The following is a 26,334-nucleotide window of genomic DNA, read 5'->3' as shown; positions in this document are numbered from 1 at the left end:
TTTACTAGCATGAGTGTTGATTATATTAGCCTATAGCTGCCTAAACTGATTCAGATTTATTCAGACGGTGGCCGACATTTCTTGTTAAAGTGAAGCTCACTTTTCAGGGTAAAAAGAACAACAACAACTAAGGAGGTGTTTGTAGTTTTGCTTATTGATGCGAGGAAAGCAGCACAGAGAGCTCTGACTGCCTTTCTTCTAGTGAGGAATGGCCAGTGGTAAGTATGGAATGGAGCTCTTTGAGAGCCTGTTGAGATGTCATTGGGACCCTTCAGCTGGCTTGGAACACCCTGACAAACACAGGTGGTGTCAGACACAATGAGTCCTTTACTTGTGAACTGTGCGCTAGATTTTGACTTGGATTACACGCTCCACAGGGATAAGACTCTGCTGCTCAAGCTTTGATTGGCTACCTGGTTGTTGGGTCTGGGGATGCAGGTTTAAGCAGGTGCACCACTCCCCCAGATCAGGTGGCTGGGGCAAGGAGGACACAGCCAAGGGTAACTGAGCCAAAATGAATGGCTCTTGTAGTCAGCAGCTGGGATAGGCCAGCAGAAATTTACAACCCCCCCAAGAAGCAGGGGAAAATCTGGGAGGGAATGGTGAGTACATGCCTTGGCAGCACAATGCTTCCCAGGGTTTCTTCTGGAGTGCCATGATATGCATCATTACCCCTTTTGACCTGAGCAGCAAGCCATGAATCAGGGTCTCTTGGTTGCTCCAGTTAGGAGGAGAAATTGGTGAGAGTCAGGTATTTTCTGGTACAATTTTGTTTATTTGCAAGGAATGTACACAATCCTGTTTCCTGCTATTTGATTCCTATGGTGTTCAGGGAGACAGTTTCTTTGTTCACTGTTCCTGGCTTGCCTGTCCAGCCAGCACTCTGTACCTAGAAAGCTTTTTCTGATCTTTACCTCAGGGACACATGATGATGCTTCCAGGTGTCTGCTTGGTTTTCTCTCTCTGCTTCTGGCTTGCTTCTGTCTCACTGTCTCTGGGTGTATCGCTGCCCACAAAATCCAGATTACTGGGTGGGGTCTCATACCCCCTTTGTCTTAGGTGAGGCTGTTTAGCTGATTCTCACAGCTCAGGAGGGGGAAGAGATCCCAAGCATTTGGATGAGGTGTAACCCAACCCACAACAGCACCATCACTTACAGAAGACTGTGCCTAAAGGCACAAACTTGCCTATAAAATATAAACAACCCCCCCCCTAGGGCTGTAAAGGATGAAGCATTTTTTTTGGGACAGTATCCTCTTTTGAATCAAGGAGAATCCTGTGCTTGCCTCCTTTATTAGCATTTCTGGAAAGGTGCCGTTGGACTGGGAACTAATTGTTTTGCAGAATAGGTGGGTGCATAAATCCTGCTGCTGTCAACAAAACATAACCCTCCTAGGCTGGTGCCTTGATTATATGAAAAATGTCTTTACCACTCCCTGGTGCCTGTTTATAACCCAAACTGTTTCAACCTGCCAACGGTATTTTAATGATCAAAGATGTTTTGGTGAACTGAAACAATGCATGATGCTAATGATAATTATCTTGCATTTATATAATGACTTGCAGTCAAATCCGCCCCAAAGACCTGTATGAACTTTGTTCTTTGACGTTATGTAATAGGAAGCATATTGCCCTCCAGTGGAATGAACCAATTCCATAGCAAAATGCAGTGACTATTTAACAGTGCACAGCAATGCTGAATACCAGTTCAGTGCAGGAAGTGGAAAAATGCTGAACCCATTGGAAAGTTCAGGTGTTGGGGGTTGCGGAGGAAGTGTGCGAGGAGAGGGGTGGATTTAGGTAAGCAGAATACAATTAACAAAGTTGGAAACTGATCTACACAGTGGAGCCAAAACCACTTGTTAATGGTCACAAGTCATCAAAACAGAATTAGTCCCAGCATCATTTCTGCTTGTCTCTATATCCTGGTAGGGCGCCACGTATTGTACATCATTCAGCTAAAACAAAACCAAGCTGTACCAGGAAGTGCTCCATGTTGCACTCATTGGCAAGGAGAACAGATCATGGCCCAAAGTAAGGTCTTTCTGCACTGTTTCTGGGGTGCAGCCAGGCCTTCAGAGCACCCTAAATGAGCAGCTGAATATCCTAAACGTGTTTAAAACTGGTGTGTTAATTATTATTATTGTTGTATTGCGGTAGGGCTCTAGCCCCACTGTGTTAGGTGCTGGACACATACAGAACTAACAGATGGCCCTGCCCTAGAGACATTGAAAGCTAAGTATGGCTCTTTGTCATCTTTTCCTACCTCCCCGATATTGAGGGTTGGAGAGTGGTCAAGGCTTTGCCTCAGAGCACTTCTGCTGGTTCTTATTGTGTAATCACCTACTGCCGAAAGATCTGGTATAACTCTAGGTACTGAAAGAAAATGGCTGCCTTATGCAAATCTGGAAAAAAGAGGGTAAAAGAGGACCTGGAAAATGTGCCATATAGAAGGTACTAGCTAAGATACTTTTTCCTTGTTTGTTGCCCTGACCACATCACTGCCCTTACTGAATCCCTACGCTGGTTCCCCTTTCATCACCACACCAAGGTCTGATCTTGACCTTCAAGGGCCTTAACAAACTTGCCTCTCCCTACTTATCCACTCCTATCTTGTAGCCCTGTGCTTCTGGCAGCTCCACTGATGATACCTGCTTTGGAAGCCTGTTTGTCTCCTTCTCTCACAACCAACTCTGTGCTTTCTTCCATGCTGCCCCCATGTCTTTCCTGCACAGGTCTGCAAAGGCACTGCCATCTTGTCTTCTAAGTCACCACTTGTGGTGAGGTGTACATGAAGTCCTCCAACTAAAGCTGACTGGGTCAAATGGCTGGGAGGGGTGGATGACATTGGAGAGTGTGTGTGAGATCTATCAAAGGTATTTCAAAATTGTATATATCTGGCTGGACCCCTGTCCCCTACCCTTCGTATGTCTCTTGTCTTCGATTGTCTGTGTCTCGTGTAGGGACTGTGTCCAACTGGGTGTTCACATACTGCCCAACACAGTGAGCCCCTGATCCTGACTAGGGCCTTTGGGAGCAACTCTAATACTACTAAATACTTCTTCTGCGACTCCTTACAACTCCTAGCATTTATTTTTGGTAACCCAGGCAATCAGTAACATCCAGTGATGTAACCAAATGATGACTTGAACCAAAATAAAGCTAATTCTAATCTTCTTCAGATATGCCCACCAAACCAAAAAAAAAAAAAAAAAAAGTCAATGGATGTGCTTACTGCAAGTACGTGGTGTTGCAATTGTTTCTAGTTAAACAAGAATCCGCTGCACCATATTGAAACAGAATCAGATCCAATTATACACCCACTCTTTTGCTATATAAACAATGCAGGAACCATTAGAAATGCATGGAACGTTTGCCAGGTCATTCTATAGCTTAGATTATTCTCCCTTTCATCGCCCCCTCCTAGACTGAAATTGTGTAAAGCTTTAACTTCAAAGCCAAATTGTGAATAACATTGGTTTAACCTGAAATTTAAAGCTGGCATTTCCATGCTCTGTAGACAGGGGCTCCCTGGCCTCTTGCTACCATGCAGCTAGCAACCAGAATTTTAATTTTATAAGCCATGGTTGACTAAACCCAGCACTAGGTCTATTAGATATTATTTGATTTGGAATAGAAAAAAGATTTAAAGATATACTGCTCTCCTATAAACCTTTGTACCTTTTAACACTACTGTATGCATGTCTAGACATTCTGTTCAAAGGACAAGTTCAGATTTTCCCTGATGGATTTAAAAATTGACTCTAAAACTGTTAAATAACCTACCAGTGATATTTCTGTTTTAAATCAGAATGACTGTATCTAAACAGGTAAATAAAAAATGGTTATGACTTGAATCATTAGCTATAAAGCAAAAGGATTCCTCTTTCTGTTTCCTTGTTTGTCTTCCTAACAGCAACCATACATTCTGTGGCACCAGTATGGTAAAGATGCTGGCCAAAGTTTTCCAAAGTGATTAGTGATTTTAAGTACCTCAATTTTGGGGATCCAATTTGATGCACCTTAAAGGGCTCTGATTTTCTCACTGTTGGTGCATGGAGCTTTGTGGAAATGAGGGGGCTTTAAATTGTTTCAAGTTGAGTATGCAAAATTGCTTTTGAAAATCTTGACCGCTGTACATAAAGACCTAATCCTGCATTACTATAAATCAGTGGGAGTTTGGCATGGATTTCAAAGGGGGTAGGATTGGGTCCTACCAGAAGAGTGGTTGTTGCATAGATCTCTTTAGATACTTGCCATCTGCAAGTTTAAATGATGCAGAACCTGTAGTAACAATTGTCAACACTGCTGGACATTTATAAGCGATTCATAATGGAAGCCATCTTAACTGTAAATAAAACCTTAGCTCGTATGGTATGTTTAGTTACACAACTCAAAACTTTCTTTAAGGCCAGCTCTTGTCTTTCAAATGTGCTCATTTTTGGTATCTAGTGCAGTGTTGCCAGCTCTGACAATTTAGTGCTAGTCATGTGGGATGCGGTGTTTTTATTTAAAGCTCCCGGAGTCATGTGAATATGGGAGAATCTCCGCTTTTGTTTAATAAAAGTAAATTGGTAGCCCTCATGGTTGCAGGGAAAGGCATGAAAATGCTACCAAGTGCATCTTAAAGGCTCTGAAATCAAAAGGCAAATAAAAAGCAGCCACGTTTTTATCTTCTGAAAATCTTGTTACTTTTAAGTCAATCTCATGATTTTGAGGGGCCTGTTTCATGATTTTTGAACCTCTGGGACTGGCAAAACTGCTGAGTAATGTTGCTAGTCTCTGCCAAGTGAATGGACCTAGAAAACACCCATTGATTTTCAGGAGCTAACCATCCCACCGCTACTGTAAAATCTTATAAATAATGCAAGTGGCCATTACAACTAACACTGGATTGTGAGCCGGGAGCCAAGAGGGCAAAGCAGACAGACCCTCAAGGATACTGGTGAGTGCCAGGCCATCTTTGACAGCTGGGCTGCTATTGGTCAGTTGTAGTTTCTGATCAGCCCTGGGATTGGCTGGTGGGCTACTACCTAGACAAGGTGGAGCTGGCTGCAAACAGACCTCTTTTTTGCTCTGCTCTCCACTGCTATAGCATAAATGGGAAAGTTTAGTGTAGCACTGAAATTCACCAATGAAAAATATGGCTCACAGTATAGCAGGAAAACCTCCATTCTACAGTCAGAGGAAGCAGCTAATATATTTGGTGTTACTTTAGTGTGTGACTGAGGGGCTAGGAAAATCTGCCTGTAACAGCTCAGCTGCTGTGTCTTGATGCTATGAACCCTCAGGAATTATGCATATGTTAACAATGGAACGTGTCCATTGCAGCTTACATTTGTTTTTGGGGGCATGGAGAACTGCCTTTTTTAAGGTTACTGATAACAGTAAATGTGTTCTGTTTATCCCTCGGATCCTGATCATTTTGTTATGTATCAGAATAAAAGACACTTTGGACTTGAAAATGTCCATTTGCACTGAGGAGGAAGCTAGCCTTTACCGTACTTATAAAGTTAGCAATGGAATGTGTTTAGTAAATTGCGTTAAGACTTTGCTATTATAAATTGCACCACTGTTTAATAGTGTCTCTTCTACAAGTTAACTTTTCCTTTTGCTTTTGAACCTGCTGACACATGTAATCAAAGGACAGAGTGGAACACAGTGAGAAGCCTCTGTGTTGTGGCGGTCATTGTAACAGCTATTTATTCTTCTGTGTATTTTGTCATCTATGAAAGGTATTCAGGAATCTCCAGTACCAAATGGCCATTCCCTCCCGGGTAGAGATTTCCTACGGAAACAGATGCGAGGAGATCTTTTCACCCAGCAGCAGTTAGAAGTGTTGGATCGAGTCTTCGAGAGGCAACATTATTCTGACATCTTCACAACAACTGAACCCATCAAACCAGAGCAGGTACGATTGTGAACTACCAAGCTTTTCAAATGCATGCTTTCTGGCTGTAGACATGTTCTTGCAGGAAATCACCAAACACTTAGTTCTCAAGTTCTAACTAGGAGAACATTGGAGAGTGGATGTCATATCAAATTCTGTATCAGTAAGTGCACAGCAGTCGTAAAGGAGTCTGAGTTTTTAAAAAATTAAAAGAATGCTGCTTAAAGGATACAAAGTGTTTGGGGTGTGAAGTTGCATCTGATGGTAGCTTTATAGCAGGATTTGCAAAGAAGGCCAAGGTTTTCAGAATTGTGCAGCTAATTTGGGTGCATAATTACGGTGACTGTGCATATAAAGTGGGATTTTTTGCACATGTAAATGACCAGTCTGTCTAGAGTGACCAGATGTCCCTATTTTATAGGTACAGTCCTGAAATTTCGGCCCTTTTCTTATATAGGCGCCTGTTACTCCCCCACCCCATCCCAATTTTTCACTCTTGATGTCTGGTCACCCTAAGTCTGTCATTTAACTGGCCATTTGCTCAGGCAAATACCTAATTTGTATATACAGTTTGGATGGTTGCATGTGCAGATCAGTTGTGTAGTTCTGAAAAATCTGTTCCTGTTTTTAGGAAGATCTTATATTTCCACTCCTGTTTTTCACATATGGGAATAAAGCCCTTACAAGTGTTGACTTATTCTGTTTGTTTGCTAAGTATAAGGTTCTCGCTGCTGTTAGGCCACTGCGTTCTATTTAGTCACAAGTGCAGTACGTGTCTTTGCTGTCCTCTGTGTGATGTAGACATTAAACTATTGCTGTCAGCTCAAGTATAGGGTTCACTTGCCACTGGTTCTGTATTTAGCAATACATCTGGTTAATCACTGGTAATATCCTGCATTTCCACTGTTGAACTAGAGTTCCAGGATGTAAAGATGATCTCCCTTGCTTGCACACATCCATATGAGAGCAATGGAGGGATACGCAGAAAGTGAGAACATCTTGGATAAATCCAGATTCTGGTAGTAGCTCAAGGAATGGAGAAATATGTTGCTATAAGTTTTTTTTTTTTGAGAGAGAGTCCTATGCAGTGCTGAAAATTATGCATTATGGTGGAAATCCCATGAGCCTTTGATCACCAGTGTGACCTCTAAATATTGGAGGATCTTCTCCTTGGTTTTGTGGTCGTTGCAGTGCGTTCTACTTATGTATGTTGCAAATCTGAACCTGAATGTGCGAAGCCCCTTTCCACTAGGTCACAGTTCATATCCAGCAGTGATGGGGTAGGGGAGAGGGGGCTCAGAGCACAATGGGCTTGTTTTGTTCCTAGTTAGAAAAAGCAAACAAGGCTGTCCTTGTGGGTGAGAGGAAAGCAAGCACTGAGAGACTCAAGGAGTGAAATGGCTTTGCGTGCCACTAGATGGTGATTATTCCAAAGCTAACGTCCGTCGTGGTAACATGGCGATGCTAGCACAGCACTTGTCCACATTATTGACTCTTTCCACACTAGCTACGTGCAAGTCTTTAGCTGCTAGTTCTCTTTCAGCTCCCTTACTTTCACTGGTCAAAAGAAAATGCTGTGCTGGGAAAAGGCTGCTTTGCCACCTTGTGAATCTTTCAGATTCTGAAGGATCCAGCGTCACTCAGAATTGGAGCTTGAAGTCAGAGTACACAGCACAGCAACAAATCTAGGCGAGTGAAGTGTTGCAGGTTACCAAACCCCTGCGGTGGACCCGTTGCTCTAAGCAGAACAAAGGGATCGGCCCAGGTGTGCTGCTGCGCTATCCTGATCACCACACATTCAGCTGGCTGTGGTGAAGACTGATGGCATCGGGTCCCTTTTATCTGTATTTTTGGTAGCTGGTCCTGCTAGTTAGTCATGAGTTAACTGGGAGGAATGGGCCCACTAATTTAATAACTAAAATCCGGATCCTCCAAGATACGTAGGCACCTAGCTCCCATTGAAATCTATCAGTTAGGCGTCTCCATACCTTGGAGGATCTGGGCCTAAGAGCTTGACACTGTGAAGCGCTGAGCACCTCTGAGTGTCTGTAGCTCCTGTTGAAGTTACTGGAGCTGAGGGTGTTCAGCACTGTGCAGAACTGGCCTTCATGGGATTTGATATATTTAGTCAAAAATGGAGTTTCCAGCCGGATTGCTGTATAGAGGTCTGAGTGCATTCGCCTGCCTGGGGAAGCTTGGACCCAGGTTTTCGGTTTGTGCGGTGGGTTGGTGGAAGACCAGCAATGCTAATGAACAGTGACACGCTGTGCAGTAGCTCCCAGCCCCCCCTGCATTATCAGATGGAGCCCACTTCAGTCCTCCTAAAAGAGGCCAGCCTAGCCCTGCAGACATGAAGCCCCCTGAAATGGGGAGCATCTCTGGCTCCAGTCTCAGACCCAAAGAAATCAATTACAAACAAAATGTTGAAGATATTAATTGGTAGAAGGGGAAAACCAGAAATCTCCCAGCAATATATAGTCACAGCAGCCTTAAGAGCCTGATCCAAAGGCCATTGAACTTAATGGAAAGAATCCTGTTGAGTTCAAGGGACAAGGGGTCAAGTGGTAAGCTAGCAATGGGGGTAGGAATGATTAGCTGTTGCTGAGGAAACACAGAAATATGTTAATGCGAGTCATTCGCCTCAGAGGTGTGGCATTCTGGCCCATTGTGATGATAAGCTGCCTGCTCCCTAACTAAAGTAAATATCCATAAATATCTGCTGTGCTCCCAGTTTTAGTAATTTTGCTCAGGCCCAGCCTTTCTTGATTTCAGGAAGTGGTTTGCTTGAGTGGGAGCTCCAGGATTTGGTCCGCTATTCGCGCAGGTGAATTACAATTCTCTATCCATTCGAATATGGAGCCTCCCACAGTTCTGCCTTGGGAGCCCCCAGTGGGGATTTCCAAACAAGTGGTGAGTGGAGATGTGGTCAGGCTGCAAAATGCACATCTAGGTTTTGAGATGTTCGGGGCATAGGTGCTTGGGTTTTGGCTCAGCCTGTCATAAAGAGAAAGGTCATCAGCGACGTTTAGAGGTGGATCCTGGTTTGGATTTTGAGCCCCTTCATAGTTTGTGGTGTTTGTATCACAGCATGTTAGTTTGGTGTCAGCTCTAAATTGAGGATCTGAAAACTAATGGCAAAACTCTCCTGTCTGACGCTACCTCTGCACTTGTAGAGCACAAATGGATGGCCACGGGAGCTCCATGTGTAGATGAGACTGAAGATCTTCAGTGCAGGGTGGAGAAGAGATTTGTGTTTGGAGGCAGCTCTAGCTGCTAGCTCTAGCTGTGGTGCAGGGAGCAGCTAGGACTAGCTCTAGCTGAGGTGCAGGGAGCAGCTTGCAGTCGCTTCCTTGCTGGCAGTGCCCCCGCCCCTATGTGCTCCCACTCTGAAAGAATTCAGGCTGAACTGGTTGAAATCCTCCCACGGGCTCTTGCTGGGATATGGCTCTGTGTATGTGTCGGTGTTATGTCCTGAATTAGGGTGCTTACTTACCTTGGTGAACACTTATCCAAAGAAGCAGTCCCACTCATGCTGCATGGACATGTTCAGCTGTCAGTTCCCAGTTTATTTAATTCTTCACAGTTTGTTTTATTCTAGCATGGGCATAGCCCAGGCCAGCTCACAGCTTGCAGTTGTCAGACCCCATAAGCTAAGTAAGCTTCAGCTGGGCCAGGACTAGAGTGGGGGCTTCTAAAGGAATTCCAGGCTGCAAGAGGCACCGGTGCAGCTTCTGAGTCAGGGCTAAAACAGTGCCACAGCTTGGCTCTGGAAATGCTGTGCCTGATGACAGATGGTTTAAGTCGTCATGACACTTTTCATGCAAGTAGGTGGGACAGTATCAATTCCAGCTTTGGTAACTGTGCTTTACCTGAAGTTTCATTTCTCTGTGGTCAGGGGCGGCTCCAGGCACCAGCGCACCAAGCGCGTGCCTGGGGTGGCAAGCCACGAGGGGTGGCCTGCCAGTTGCCGTGAGGGTAGCAGTAAGGTTGCCTTTGGCGGCATGCCTGCTGGAGGTCCGCTGGTCCTGCGGTTTCAGTGGCAATGCGGTGGTGGGGACGCCGAAGGCGCGGGACCGACGGACCTCCCTCAGGCACACCGCCAAATCTGCGTGACCAGTGGACCTCCCGCAGGCATGCTGTCGAAAGCTGCCTGATGTCCATGCTTGGGGCGGCAAAATACACAGAGCTGCCCTGTCTGTGGTATACCTTTTTGCTTCCTGCCCTAAACTGTTGTGTAGTTTTTTCTTCTGATCTGCAAAACAGCTGCTTTGTGGTATCCCAGGGGTGACTGTAATGCAGAGGTGGGTAAACTGATTGATTGTGGTTTATACAGAGCATTTGGCACATCTGAGAGACTTTAGGCTGGGGTGTTGTGAAAATGCATTCACTCATGTTTTGGGGGGGTTAATCTAGCGATAAGCACCAAAGAAAAGCTCATGAGGAAATTAATAATTCTATCTTCAGAGCAGGATTTGAATAATGTGCCATAAATAAGGCCACACTGAACAATGAGGAGAAAACAAAATGTTGAATAGCTGCTCATTTAGGGAGCATCATCCAGTCGGAGCACTGAATGAGACAGGCTCCTGTGTCAAATAGTGTGTGATCATATCATTAAAGGCTGTATCATAACACAGACACACAAGGGGGCCAAACTAAGGTTGCAACGGGCAACCTGATTTCTGGCATTTCCTAATTTTTGAGTGCTTGGCTTTGCAACCTACGTGTTCTTTTAATGTACAGTTTTGTATGCATAGATGCATATGTACATATTGTAATGTTAAGGTTGTAAAGTCTAGCACTCAGAAGTTAAGAAATACCAAAATTAAGGTCGCCCATGAAACCTTAATTTGATCCCCTTGCACATATGCATTCTGGGTTGGGAACAGTGCAAAAGAACCCCTCCTGTAAATATTAATTCCTTTTGTCATTTTGTGCCCTTATGCATTCACTTTCTGCAAGCATCCTATGGTCAGTTTGTACTGGCAGAAAGTTTTGGCATAACATAGATTTCATGTATTCCTGGAAACTGAATTTTAAATTCTCTCTCACAAATATTTGCACCAGAAGCCCTATTGCATTTTTCTAATCAAGAAACAAACTGACACCATCTGATCTTTCTGATCAATCACAGCAAAGCAACCCAGCTTAAGCTTCAAATATTTCTGGTCCATCTGCAAAGAAAGACATTCAAACCATCTTTCCCCAGGCTGGGATCAAAACCTTCTGTTCTTTTTTGTGTTGTCCTGGTATAGGAGCCAGATCTTGTTGTTAGCTACCCCTTGATGGAGCTTCGTGGGACGTGCCAATGGGTCACCCAAGAGTGTCTATCTTCTGGGGGACGGGGATATACCCTGCTGCTGTAGTCAGGCTCCACATCCCATTACTGTTCCTAGTGCCACCAGCAGCTGAATTGTTTCTACCCAGACCTGCCAGCAGCCTCAGGCAAAAAACCAGGAGATGTTTAATGAGCACGAATTTACATAGATTGGATTAAGCCTCACATAGGCTGGATGGTTGGCCTTGATTACGACCATCAGCGTAATTGCATGGAGCAATCCCTGCTGTCAACAAGCAAAGCTACTGGAGGAGTTTATGCCAGGGTTTCAAGCAGGTGCAAACTCCAGCGGTGAAAATACTGGCTTTACCTGTCCACACAAGGTGTTGCAACAGTGCAGCTACACCGACAGCAGGCCACAGACAGCTGTTATCAGTGCTGGTCTCCAGTCTAGACAATGCCTTAGGGTGTGTCTTCATGCAGAATTAACTCAGCTCTTGCTTAGGTGTTGCCCCAACCTAGCCCCGTCCACTCACAAAACCGTCTCAGCTGGGCATGGGCTGGTGCTTTAATCTGGACTAGTTGGCCCATCTGGGGCTAGAGGCTAAAGCCTTGGTGCTGCTTCTACTCAGCTGGCTGTGCCCACTTCCCACAGAGGACACAGGCTAGTTCCACTCTGTACTGATAGTCCTCCATTGCCTCCCCACAATTCTGCCCTTGAGCCCAGAAGGACAGACAAGCTCTCCCAAGACTCACTGGGAAAGAATCCTAAAGTGGCTCAGTGGATGGCAGCATCAAGAGCCATAAGATATGGCCCCAGAAGTCCCAGCAACGCACACAGGAGAGCGTAGCACGTGTGGGGAACCAGTGACTCTCGACTGGATTTGCAGTGTGGCTGCTCTCACCCAAGCTGGGCTACCCTGGGTGCTCAATTTGGATCAGCGGTACCCAGGTCTAAGTGTGAAGGGTTTAACTGTTAGATTGGTTGATGCTGAGGCAGGGTTCCTCAGCTCAGTAGGGAGAGACCACCCCAATGAATTTGCCCTTCTCCCCCTCAACAGGCTCCTAAATGTCTAAGTCACTTTTTAAAATGGGACATAAACTCCTAAGTCACTCTGGCACTTCTGAAAATTTTACCTAAGAGTTGGCTGAAAAACAAGGCAAACTACCAAGAAAATGTTCACGAAAAATTCATCCTGGTTTCTCCCCCCACCCTCCCATTGAAATTCAATACTTTGATGAAATTTGTCACTGGAAAACAATCCAACCATTTCTATCACTGGTTAAAATGGGACACATTTTTCACCCAAATGTGAAAAATCCATCCCATTTCTGTGGTCCATGTTTAAAACAGATGAAAAATGTTGCTGAAAAATCAACATTCAGTAAACTTTGACCAGCAATGAGGCACTGGAGATTTCAGGAGATACACGCCGCATTCCCTTCTCCCATCCCAAGGACAAATGGTAAGGGGCATTCTCATGGCCTGTGGAATGAGGGGATCATTGGGGTAGGCAGTGAGAGCTGCATTCATAATTTTGGATACAAACAATGTGAAACTTGGTAGCTTCAAAACATTTCGTCTGAGTTTCACTTTGAGATTTTCATGTTCTTTTGAACTTGAAATGGAAAAACCCGTGATGCAAAAACATACATAAATGTATATGCAGTGAAGTTCTGTACATTAAAACTATGGTTTTGTTCAGGTCTAATATCTGATCTATACTATTTTCTAATTTTCTATTTATCTACAACAGTCATTGTTTAACAGCAACAGCTCAGATCCTCAGCTAGTATAAATCAGTGTTGCTGCATTGCAATCAGTGGAGCTACTCCAATTTATACTAGCTGAAAATCTGGCCCAATATATGCACCAGAATCAGAGAACTATTTAGAGGATTTGGGTCTTGAATTTCCTACCAAAAAAAATCTAAACTGGATTTCTGTCTCCATCTTAAATGGATTTTCTGTTATACTCCAAGCATTGCACATGGGTCCAATCGTTGTTGAAGCCAACAGGAATATTTCTATTGATTTCAACAGGGCTTAGATCAGAGCCATAATGAGGCATAACCTGATGTGACTAACTACAACACTATGTAAATCAAAGACTTAAAAAAAAAAACACTTGTTATTAATAGCAGACAATTCCCAGCACTGTGCAGCAATTTTCCTGTTACCTTCTGGGTACGTCTACACTACCCGCTGGATCGGCGGGTAGTGATCGATCGCTATCGGGATCAATTTATCACGTCAAGTGTAGACGCGATAAAATAGATCCCTGATCATTCTGCCGTCGACTCTGGAACTGCACAGTGGTGAGAGGCAGAAGTGGAGTCGATGAGGGAGTGGCAGTGGTCGACTCCCCACCGTCCTCACGGCCAGGTCAATTGACCTAAGATATGCAACTTCAGCTACATGATCTTACGTTGACACCCCGCTTCAGTCCCTAGCCTTGGACTGGACATCACATTCAGTTTGGGATAAAATTTTAATATTTTGGATTTGGATAAGCATTCAGGAGTTTGTTTAAAAAATTTGGATGGCAAATCCATCAGGTGGAAGGAAAAAAATGAAATTCTGTTCAAAATGAAATACTGCTCCTTAAATCTCCTTTGCTTTAGAAAGAATCAGGATAAGGTAGCTGGAGCAAATACGTGTCTCTTGGCACCTGTGCTTAGAGAGGACTTAATTCCCTTTGAAAATTTTCAGTTTTTACTTTTATGAATAATAATCTTAAAAGAATCATGTGTCAAATTGAGAGCTTGTGTTTTCCACTTAAAGGACTGTACTGCAGAAAGGATTCAGCAGTCTCTGTAGGAATGAAACCAATGAAAGAGGGGGGAATGAATAGTAAAATCCTCCTTGCACAGTTTGAATTTGTACAGCTATAAAAACACACAAGACAATGACATAATGAATGACTTTTTTTATTTTTTGGTTAAACTGATTCACCGACTTGCAAAGTGCAATCATTAGATGAGTACAAGATGAGGTGCTGATGGGATGATCACTACTTGTGCAAAGCTACTGGACTATGAATAACGCATCCTGGTTTCCTGTTAGGAACTAACTTTTTTGATGAATGATGACTTCAGCCAATCTTATTAGAGTATTAAAGGGGAAAAATGATTAAAGTATGAAAATTCCTTGAATCTTCAAAGTTCATTCCTAATGAAATTAACCATGTTGGATCATGAAACAAAAAATATAAAGCCGATATTTATTGAAATCTTACTTAAACTGTCTGTGGTGTAAGACTGGACAGTGGTAAAATCATCCCTGGCTACAGTTACACCTTCTGGGCAAAATCTTTCACTCCTTCACCACTTGTAAAGTCTGTGGGCCAAATTGTGCTCTGTTATTCCATTGCAAACCCCACTGTCATAAGGAGGGGGCTATACAAGTATTAACTGAGAACTGTCTGAGTCCCAACCTCTCCTAAATAGTGCGCAAAGGCAATGAGTTAAAACAAAATTAACATCCAGCTGAACTTCAGTCTTCCAAGACTTCCTTACAGTACCCCCTGTGCCTACTATCCTAGTTCTTTCGATAGAGATCCACTCCCAACTTTTTTGTATCCCTTTTGGAGTTAACAAGCCACACTTACCACAAGACTTCAGCAGCTTTGTACAGGTTTCTAATGCTCAATGAGCCATCCAAAAAGCCCTGCCATTGGGAGAGTAACTGAAAACCAAATCTGGGCTATACAAGGTGTTGGGATAAAACTTTCTCCAACAGGATGCAGCTATCAGAATGCAATCACCTCAGAGAGTCGGAGACCCTACTCCTACCTGTGCTACTGAGAATAATTGTTTTCTCTTCCTGGAAACCGAAGAAGTTCATCATGATAAAATATACTGAACCTGGTCTGAAACAACTGCTCTTTATGACCCTGATCCAATGGCAGTTGGAACCAATGAAAGATGCCCATTTGGTTGTAGTGAGCATTGGATTGGGCTATCTGAGGGCTAATATTTGCTTTATACTGCTCCATAATACGACCGTTACCCTGGACAGCTTTTGCAGCCAAGCAGAGCATCCTGGAGAAGTGTATCTTTATACACTTGGAAGGAAAGTGTAATAGATGGCCATCCAGTATACAGTAATCAGCAGGATTTAACACATCTTCTCATGGAGAATAAATACTGTCTCATTTCATCATTTATTGTTTGAGTTGCAATTGTTCTTATCCCTGAAAAATGGCAGTGGAACAGGAGGGGTGAAAATAACCTCAGAGGAAAACAGATTTACAAAGCAGTTTCTCTCTCAAGTAAAACTACCTTTGATTCTGTCTGTAGTTTTATTGGGGGATGGGGGAAAGCAACTCCTAAATCTGGAGCAAGGAAGTACATCAGGAAAGAAAAACTGTCCCCTATTTACTCTCAGTAGACTATTAAACAACACCAGGCTATTAATTTGGCTTTTGAGTCTTCACTAAAGCCCATAAAAGCGCACAGTTGTCAAATGGAGTTCATTTTAATTTCCTTTCAATCACAGTAAATTATTCAGGTGATAAATCAGCTGGGGCAGCCTCCTGGCTGTAATAGAAACCCTAATTCCTGGCTAATTATCCAGCCCATTGCTGCCAACAGATCAATACCACTACACAATGGAAAAGGGCTAAGGCCTGCAGTGGGCAGAGGCAGAAGACAGCAGCTGGGAACAGTGACATGCCTGTGACCTCCCTCGAAGGTCAAAGGTCTCAGGAGGCTAAACTGTGCAAAGGATCTGACCCCTGCCTTTTTTTTTTTTTTTTTTAAAGGAATGCATCCCCTTCCAGTAACAAATTTATCCCCAGACTTGCAATATTTTGCTGAGGCAATTATAGCATTGCAATTCACAGCTTGTCCGTCTGCCTTTGCTTTTGTTACTGTGGCTTTTGCTGGCCAGTCGCTACTTACAGGGAGCTAATCCCGCAGTCTGTCTGAGTGTGTGTATGTACCAGAGACAGCCCCTGCTGGGTTCTTGTCTGAAGTGGAATTCAATTTGCCTCTCCAGCTTTATAAATGAGAGTAAAATATACTTCCTTTTTCATTTGCTTACCGTGGATAAGACATGGGGCAGGCCCTCCCTCTCTTCAGAAGGATTGGAGTCATCCATTTAAATCTCTTGTATTTGTGACTGTGCTGTTCCACAGGAAAACAAAAGGTGGCCAACTAACAAGGCGAGGCCTGGCTTGACCTTTCGGTTCTATTCGGGTGGATGGCCTGGAAGATAGCCCAATGGTACAACTCTGAACTGCAGTACAGGAGCTCTATGATAGGCTTGAATACTGTTCATGATATCTAGCTACTTAGGCACCCAGGGAAGAGTAGTGGTGGACAGTTCTGGGCACAGAGAAACATGTGTTTTGTAGTGTTCAAAAGGATCCATTAGGCTAGTTAACGAGCAGTTTTGATTGACTCTGAAGGAATTCCTGTCCAATGGTCTTTGCTTGGCTAGATGGTGGCTTTGAGAAGTAGGTAAGAGTTGAAGTGGGGAAAAGTAGGGTGTGGTGGATCAGAGCTCGATTCCAAGTGCATTTCACCGGGGGAGGGGGAAGTAGTTCCTTAGGAAGCTAGACAATACTTGCATTATTATCTCTTTCTGCCGTTGGCAAAACTTGGTTGTTCAAAACCTGCTCTTTGGATAAAGACCTCCAAGGATGGAGACACCGAACCCTCCGTTTAAGGGTTTTTTTTAGCTTTTCTCCTCACTGCCCCTCTCCTGCCCAAAAGTAATCCATGTAAATGTATTTTTATGGCTGAGGTGAAGCCAAAGAGTCTACTCTAAAAAAGCAGCTAAACAAATCTCTCCTGCTAGAAGCTCAAATGAGATGGAACCATCAGAGTTTGACTACTGAGAGTGAGGAGAAGGGTGTGGTCGCCCTATAATGAGGGAGCAGGGAAAATGATTGTAGCAGACATTTTGATCAATTATAATTACTCCGTTTAAACTTCTTTGTTTCTTTAAGATGGATGTTTCTTGTGATCTCATAAGTGTTATCTTGGTTATGAGTCATCCTCAGGCCAGGTTAGTGAAACCTGAGTATGCTTTGTCTGTGGATTTCCTTCCCCTCCTCCCCCATGGATGAAATATTCCTGACCATCCTCTTTTTTTGGGGGGTGAATTCAGCTAAATATTTAGTGTCTATCTTGATTGCCACTCCTGTGCTCACACTTCCAGTGTTCCTTATAGGTCAATGTGAGTCAATACTTCCTATCACTGTTGTCTCAAGTAATCAAAATGACTTCTGCTGTTGGCAAAAAAGTTCTTTTTTCATAGTTGCTCTGGAAATATGTGATGGATATTATCTATACAAGATACATTGTAACAGGTCTCTTCGGTTTCAAATAGAGGTGGTCAGTTTTTTCTGTTGGGGCAGTTTTTTCCCTCAGAAAATGCATTTTTGTAGAAACTGAAATATTTTAGGGAATGTGTCAAGTTCAATTAAATTTTCAGTGGGAAAATGTCTAAATGAACGGGCTCAACTTTGTCATTTTGGGTCAATAATTCCAACAGTTCTGATCATTGCCGATAATTTCTGAACTGGAATGAAAACAAATGTCAAATTATCAAAATTTCCGGCGGAATGGAAATTCCAGTTTGTGATCAGCTCTCGTTCTGAACCTACCTGGAGCTGAATGCTCAGAATTTTCATGGACTTCACAGGGAGTTGAGTGCACCCAGCACCTTGGACTTGGCTCCATAGTCAACCATCCCTGTTGCCTTGCACTATTATTTGTTTTTATGGAGTCTAGAGGGCTCAACCGACATCAAAGGCCCGTTGTCCTAGGGGTGCTAAGCATGCACATTGTATGAAAGAGTCCCTGCCCTGACAACCTTACAGTCTCAGTAGAGAAGACAGATAGCAGGTGGGAGAAAGGAAGTATTATTAGCCTGTTTTTACATATGGGGTTGAAGCACAGAAAATTTTTGACTCATCAAAGGTCACACTGCGAGTCTATGCCAGAGCTGGGAACTCAGTCCAGATCTCCTGACTCCCAGTTTTGTACCTGAACCACAAGAGCCACCTTTTCACTCAGTGGGTGAAGGGAACGTTGGTAGCTTTCTTCATTTTGCACCCTAAAAATGTGCATCTTTGTAGAGAGAAATGAAAGGAGATACCAGCTGCTGTAACAAAAACAATTGTTATTTTTAGCATTTAATTCTGCCTATTAAAGAGGAACTGCGCAAGTTTTGTATTTAGGAACCTTTTTTTAAAAAACAAAAAATGAACAAACAACCTCCCCTGCCCTCCTTTCTAACCAGTGGACTTTTGAGTGTACACTTTTCAGAAAAAAAGGTGTATTATTTCCCATGCATTGCACCTTGTTGTGACATGTCATGTTGGATGGTGGTCAGTCACATTGTGCTCTGTTATGTGACACAAGGTAACAGTGTGACTGATGCTCATTGTATGGCATGACAATTGACTGTGGTTGCTGAGAAATTTCTTGGAAACTACTGCTGCAGAAACTTTACAGCTTGCTAACAGGTTTCAGAAGCAACTTTTTTATTTCTGAGGGACTGCCACTACCTGTGCAAAAGGATGCCCTTTGTTATCGGAAGCAGCTAATGGTATTTCTGATCTTTCAGAAAAAGTGGAAATGTATTAAAAGTTTAACATAAGGGATATTAAAATAACCTTATTGTAACTGGAGCTGGGCAAACAAAAATTTGGCATCTGAATCAAAAATCCTGAAAAAAAATTTAGTTTTGGGATTATGCAAAATTAAATTGTTTTTTTTCTTGCCAAAATGAAAAGCCAAAAACCTTCTTCATTTTGGGTCAAATGAAGCATAATGTTTGAGCCAAAATAGAATGTTCTGTTTTGTCCTCAGGTTGTGTTTTTACCCTCTCCCTTTTGTAGATTTAAATTAAAAAATGAAAAGTAGAAACACTTACTTTCAAAAATGACAATATAAAACACTTCTACTTTTTTGGAATTCAGCTGGAAAAAAAACCCCACCACCAACAAAAAAACGGGAAGGAGGAAACTATTCTCTGAATTTGACCCAAATCCACAGTTTCAGTTGACCCTAAACTGCATTTTTTGGCTCACAATTTATTCACCAAAAAGGTTTCCCCAAGCTCTGATTGCAACACACATGGGAAAAACGACAGGTGAGGCTGTAATATCCCTCTCTGCTGCAAGAGCTTTGGGGTGAGATTCTGTTGTAGGTCCCCAGTTTGTGAGTGTCTCAGAGCCCAACCCCTGCTCAGTTTCTCCAGATCATGAATCTGGGCATGGGGAGAGAGCAGGCTGCACCTTCTCCCCTCTCATGAGCAGAGAGAGCCTAGGAGCTTTGGCTCGACCCCCTAAACACAGACAGCAAAGCTGAGCTGGACTGAGGGGACAGTACCTCTACCTGTAAAAGGCTCCCCTCACTTATTACTTTCTTCCCCTATGCAGCAAGAGGGAGACTCCTTCCATAGGAGTGCAGCAACGCATTACCCCTTAAGCAAAGGCTCAGTCACCTTAGCACGAAGAAGAAGGGACTGATGTTTTTTGTCGTTAACTTTGCAAATTTTCTTTAGGCACCACTAGAGCAGTATTTAAGTTCTGCCCAGGACCATACCACTAGCTGCCTAACAGAAACACAATCAAATAAGATCATAGTTAGGCTTGGAAGGGTTAGATTTTTATCAGTAAATGTCGGTAAACATCAATTTCACCATGTACACCACAACCCCCCCAGCAAAAGTTCCATTGACAATCTGAATTTACCGATAGGCAAAGTAAGAAAAATGCTGCCTGAGAACTTGTTTGATGAAAGGATATTTGCTTTGTATGCTTTGACAACTTGTGTTTTAATAGCTATAAAGCTTTAACTTTTGAAATCTCAACATCTACTGTCATTAAATAACTATTGTCTGGACCCTCCCGTGATCTCCTGCAGCTGTGAAAATGTCAGGTGATTAAAAAATGAAATATATGCTTAAAAATAAGCATTGATGTTACCTGTTGAAATTATAAATACATAAATCTAATTCTGCGAAGTCAACATATGCTGCATACATACACCTATGTGCTTTTACCTATTATTTCCCAGAAAGATTGTTCCCATTGCTCATTTTATTCCTTTCACAAACTGCACTGAAAGCAAAAGTGTGTCACTTTTAAATGTGTTGTAAAAAGAAATATACCTATTTCAGATTCGAATCTGTTACCCATTGATTCCAGTGGAGTTATTAAAGGTTTGCAACGATGTAACTGAGATGAGAATTTGTTTCTAGGATTTGTAGTTGTGTAGGTGTATAGAATCTTTACCAGTGTCCCAGACTATAAGAATTCTAAATATCCCTATAACACACATTGTAATATCCTCACAGCACTAGTTCTTTCTAAGTACATTGGGCTTCGATTTAATTCCACTATCACACAACCTAAGTTACCTAGGTTCTCAGCTGCAGTAAGTAAAATATCCAGCTACAGCTTTTTTAACACCCTCATCATCTCCAATTTTTCTTTGTTTCTTTATCTCAGGCAGACTATGATGGGCCACAATGTAGCTCCTTGCTTCAGCCTCTAAGGTATCACACAGAAAGGAATAGAAGAGAAAGTTGATTATTGCCACTTTTCACTATTCCTAATAGCTGGGGTTGTGCAAATTCTTCTTGTTCGGGGAACAAAACTGAATGGCGAGAAAAGTCTGACCACTCTGGTTCTACTGCTGTTCTACCCTATGCCAGTGAAAGACAGCAAAACACCTGTGGTGGATGCCAGCAGGAGTATTGGCCAAACAGCTGACTATGATAACTAGGGGTACAGATTCTTAATGCTAGAGGTTCTTATACTGTGTCATTGCCATAGTATCTGATCTAGTATATTGTAGTATACTAGCCATCTGTCCCTTCCATTGCTTATGAACGAACTGTCAAGGGATCAAGAGTTATTTTAGAATAAATAAGACTTAAAAAAACTTTCAGTACTAGTTACTTCACAGAAGCAGCTGCAGTGGCAAAGGGGATCTTAATTTATCCATCAACTGTTTTCCTCTCTCTTTATGATGTTTTACTTGCCAGGAGTTTTTGTGGTGCTTTTATGTTGTTAATCTGACATGTAGATGCATGTCAGGCAGAGACCTGAGAAGGTGACTTTTTTTTTAGTCCTGAGTTTTTTGCTTTCTTCCAAACCCACTATCGGTGCACTTCAGACGCATGCACTTGCATTTTTTAAACTCTGACATACTAAGAACTGGTGATGAGCACTACAGGAAGCCCTGAGAAACTTTTTTAAAGTATAATGCACTGTGTTTTTTACTGCTTTCTTCCTTCCTTCCTGCTCTCCGGTATCCCTGTCTGTGGAAATATAAATTCCCAGGGAAAACCGTTTCTGCTTGGTGCTCTCTCTCCTTTGTCCTTACTTTCTCCATTTCACAGGCTGTGTCTGCACAAAAGGTTTTTGTTTCTTTGCAAAACATTTTCACGGTTTCTATCACTAGTTCTGTCCCACTTGAGGCAGCAGCAGTCAGGGCCCTAGTGCAGACAGGGTCTCAGGCTACCACATGTTCTAACCACCATGTTGTCTAAAATGACTCAGAGAGCGCAGTGGCTGAAATGTCAGCAGCTGCCAGCACCTTGTCTCCAGTAAAGCTAAATCGCTGGCAGCAGTGGCTTCAGGCACCAGCTCTCCAAGAGCATGGCTGGGGCGGCAAGCCATGGGGGGCGGCCTGCGATCCCTGTGAGGGTGGCAGTCAGACAGCTTTCCGCAGCTTGCCTGCGGGAGGTCTGCCAGTCCCACAGATTCGGCAGCGGGTATGCTGAAGCTGTGGGACCGGCGGACCTCCTACAGGCACGCTGCCGAAGGGAGCCTGCCTGCAGTCCTTGGGGCGGCAAAAAAGCTAGAGCCATCCCTGGTCACTGGTAGCAATTGTCGAATATTTCTGGAAAGAAGGACAAGTTCTGCTGTTCAAGTGTAGGCTTGTAAACACTTCAAAGACTAAAATTCTCACGGACAATGAGATTGTGATGCATTGTGCTCTTCTTATAGCCCTGTCTACTCTGGGAACTAGACTGCTAGCTACTACTAATGTTTAAATATAGCAGAAAGACAGTTCTAGTCCTGTTTTCCTTGAACAATGTAGAGAGCTGCTAACAACAATCATGTTTAAATAGTTTAGCTAGCAAATCTGTATTCCCAGGCCTTGGCTACACCTGAACTCTTTCTTAACATTCCTAGTGTTGATCTACTGCCAATTTAGGTTCCCAGTAATGGGAGATCTAATGGAGGCAGGGTGTTTGTGGTCGTCAGCAGTTTTAGGACCATGTCTTCTAGCAGGGTTAGACAATATGATGGTAAAAACCCAGGTGCTTTCCTGTGCTAGAGCTTCCATTGTTTCTACCAGTGGAGCTGCATCAGTGATAACATTGGCCAGAGTTACATTAGGAAGACACCACTCCTATTTCCGTAGGAGACATCTGAATTTCCCTGGGGTTTGGTGATGGGACTCTTGGTAATTTAATTAAGCTTTCTGTTCGTCACCTATTTCATTGGAGAAAGGTAGATTTCTAGGTTTGAGGACAAAGACCACGTCAGTGCGTTAAATGGGCTTTAAAATAAAAAATAGCTTATTGTCTAGGTGGGGCTTTCATATCCCTGGTAGAGCTGTAATTAACTGCCCATCAGTCCAAAACAAGTAATAAGCAGTAGTCAAGCAAACAATGGACTCTGTCCAGGAATTGAAGGAGCACACTGATTTACTGACCATTCATCAGATTTTCAATATGTCAAAGCATAATATATGACTAAGATGAGTACAATATAATTGCTCAAGCAGTCTCTGTTCCTTTGAAAATAAGTCAGGGAGATCATTCATGCAATCTACAGTATGTATGCAATGCCCACCACTTGTGCTGGGAAAATTCACACAGAATTGTCTGAAGTTGGCTTGCTATGAGGATAACACAATGTTGCATGGTAGCATCACTCACCACAGGTTTGTATAACAGTAATATTGACCTACTTCCCACTGTCTGTGTTAAACCTACAGGAGAATGAAAGAGAAATAAATACGCAAATAAACTTGCCTGTTGACTTGTTCAATGAGCTGCAGTGATAATGTGGGGTTTGCTAATTTAAACAGAAAGCCCTTGCATTCCCGTGCACTTGGGTAACAGGAGCAGCAAGAAATACTGCTCTTAGCTCAGCTAATGAGTGAATCCTACAATATTGCTTCATATCATAACTTTGCAATTATCCTGCCTTTGCTTTGAATGGAGCAGAATAGAATTTCCACCCTAAATTACTCTTATTTTCAAGAGACAATACTTTTTATTGAACCAACTTCTTATTTGCAAGCTTATTTTGCAGGCATTTCCTATATTTATGAGGCAATTTAAACACCAGAGGGAAGTATTTTAAATATATCCCAATATAGCCTGTAAACTGTGGACATCTCGATGTGTTAAATGATTTGAAAGGTAATTCCTGCTGTTGGATGTGTCCTTCCCGCTTTCCTGAGTGACAGCGGCATAGCCATTGTACAGTTGCACTGGAATAGGAAATGCTGACGTGGTGGTTGGATGTGGCATGTGTGTCCCCTGAAATATACAGCTACTTAGGGGCTCTTTCTGCCTTTCCAATTCTGAACAGACCATGGACAGTTCCAACACATGAGTCTTTAGATGTGGTGATCAGACAATGTTTGCAATATGTAAGCACACAGGGTCTCATTCCAAGCCCACTTGAAGTCAATGGGCTTTGGATCAGACAAACAGTGGTTGTTGTTTAAAGAAGTCAGACTCTCCTAGGGATCATTACATGGTGTGAATTGGAAAACCAGTTTCTCCCTTTCCTCTAATCAGGAAACACATGCTATCAGATACCACTGTCTGCTCTAACACTGTTTTGTCAACGCTGTCCCTGCCTCACTGACTATTGTATTGCTCACCCTGCTATGTGAGAATGTGAGGGACATAAAAATACAGTAAAACCAAGTGGATCCAACTCATTTGGAAGAAGAACCTCAGTTACATGATTCCTTATTTCTCATGTAAATAATGACTAATAGGATAACAGACTTATATGGAATGCAAGAATAATTGGGTCTGAAATGAAGTGAAGTCCCATGTATAGAGGGGCAGCTGAGCAAGGATAGCTGGTAGCATCTCCATTTCTCCCTTAAAATGTAATAAACAATGAAATTAAAGCACCGATTAAAAACCCAGGGAATTTTCATTTTGTCTCCTTACTTGAGTTCTGAGCTCTGCCACTGTTGTCCAAGGGCAGTCTGGGAGAATCTCCCAAGGAGATTTCTAAAGGTACAAAGGAGAATTAGGTACTCAACTCATCTTGTGGCACCTTATAGACTAACAGACGTTTTGGAGCGTGAGCTTTCGTGGGTGAATACCCACTTCGTCAGACACAGGTAGTGGAAATTTCCAGGAGCAGGTATATATATGTTACCAAGCAAGCTAGAGATAACGAGGTTAGTTCAATCAGGGAGGATGAGACCCTGTTCTAGCAGTTGAGGTGTGAAAACCAAGGGAGGAGAAACTGGTTCTGTAATTGGCAAGCCATTCACAGTCTTGTTTAGTCCTGAGCTGATGGTGTCAAATTTGCAGATGAACTGAAGCTCAGCAGTTTCTCTTTGAAGTCTGATCCTGAAGTTTTTTTGCTGCAGGATGGCCACCTTAAGGTCTGCTATAGTTGTCCAGGGAGGTTGAAGTGCTCTCCTACAGGTTTTTGTATATTGCCATTCCTGATATCTGACTTGTGTCCATTTATCCTTCCGTAGAGACTGTCCAGTTTGGCGATGTACATAGCAGAGGGCATTGCTGGCATATGATGGCGTATATTACATTGGTGGACGTGCAGGTGAATGAACCAGTGATGGTATGGCTGATCTGGTTAGGTCCTGTGATGGTGTTGCTGGTGTAGATATGTGGGCAGAGTTGGCATCGAGGTTTGTTGCATGGATTGGTTCCTGAGCTAGAGTTACTATGTTACAGTGTGCAGTTGCTGGTGAGAATACGTTTCAGGTTGGTAGGCTGTCTGTGAGGAAGGATTGACCTGCCACCAATACCTGTGAAAAGTGTGGGATCATTGTCCAGGATGGGTTGTAGATCCCTGATGATGCGTTGGAGGGGTTTTAGCTGGGGGCTGTATGTGATGGCCAGTAGAGTCCTGTTGGTTCCTTTCTTGGGTTTGTCTTGCAGTATTTGCAAGTGTTTGTCTTGCAGTTTGTCTTCCACTACCTGCGTCTGACGAAGTGGATATTCACCCACGAAAGCTCACGCTCCAAAACGTCTGTTAGTCTATAAGGTGCCACAGGATTCTCTGCTGCTTTTGCAGATCCAAACTAACACGGCTACCCCTCTGATACTCAACTCATCTTGGAAGTCAATGGGGGATGAGGACTTAACTGTTTTCTGGCTTGGTTGTCTTATCTGTAAAATGGGAACAATAAGACTTGCCTTCTTTACAACGGTGATGTCTGTAAAGCATTTGAAGATCTCAGATGAAGCGTGTGGTAGAAAAGTAACATATGATTGGATTTTCGAATTATTAGAGGGCTTAACACAATTGAACTGACTGGCATTGTTGTTATTTTTCAGAGGAAGCTGATCAGTCTGCCCAAAATTTAGGGCGTCGCTGGCTGCTTGGCGCTGAATGGCAGAAAAAAGTATTCTTCAAATAGTGTATTTATTTGACCAGTCAAACAGAGCTGGTCAAATAATACACAAATTATTCATCAATTAAATTAGGATATGGGGAAAGGTAGAATGCACCAAATGATGTTTGGCAAATGTTTTTCAATGTGACCACCTCCCAGTATTTTCTTAAAGTCCCGGTTTCCAGAATCATGTGATTAGCTGAGAATCTCAGCTTTCTTTAAAAGAAAAAGTAACTTGCTAGCCCTTGTGGTTGTGAAGAAAAGCTTGAAAATGTGACCCAATTGCACGCTGAAGGCTCCAAAACCAGAGGGCAAATGGAAAAGAACCCAAGGTTTGTTTGTTTGTTTTCAATCTCACAATGTTTAAGCCACACTCGTGAACTTTGGGGGCCTGACTTCTGAATTTTGTACATTTAGTGTTGGCAGTACTATGTTTTCAACTAACCGCATGTGTCCTAATGGCAGCTGTCAGGCTGGAAGAAGGCTCCTGGTAGGATCATACAGAACTGTTGTATTCCATTCAGTGTTCCCATGTATTTAAGTACATTAATATTTTGAAGTAC

General features: G+C 42.9%; 1 protein-coding gene across 2 annotated transcripts in view; it reads left to right on the top strand.

The window, feature by feature from the left end:
- The window catches only part of PAX5 (paired box 5), a 232,295-nt gene that overhangs the window by 77,764 nt on the left and 128,197 nt on the right, over positions 1 to 26,334 (top strand). For both annotated transcript variants that reach the window (XM_032778743.2, XM_032778746.1), the window contains exon 6: positions 5,736 to 5,911. In XM_032778743.2, the coding sequence (XP_032634634.1) occupies positions 5,736 to 5,911 (176 nt within the window). The remainder of the gene's footprint in view (positions 1 to 5,735; positions 5,912 to 26,334) is intronic.

This window comes from Chelonoidis abingdonii, chromosome 6, assembly GCF_003597395.2.
Source record: "Chelonoidis abingdonii isolate Lonesome George chromosome 6, CheloAbing_2.0, whole genome shotgun sequence".
Lineage (NCBI taxonomy): Eukaryota > Metazoa > Chordata > Testudines > Testudinidae > Chelonoidis > Chelonoidis abingdonii.
The sequence above is the reverse complement of the archived record's forward strand: the minus strand, read 5'-3'. Positions and strand labels throughout refer to the sequence as shown.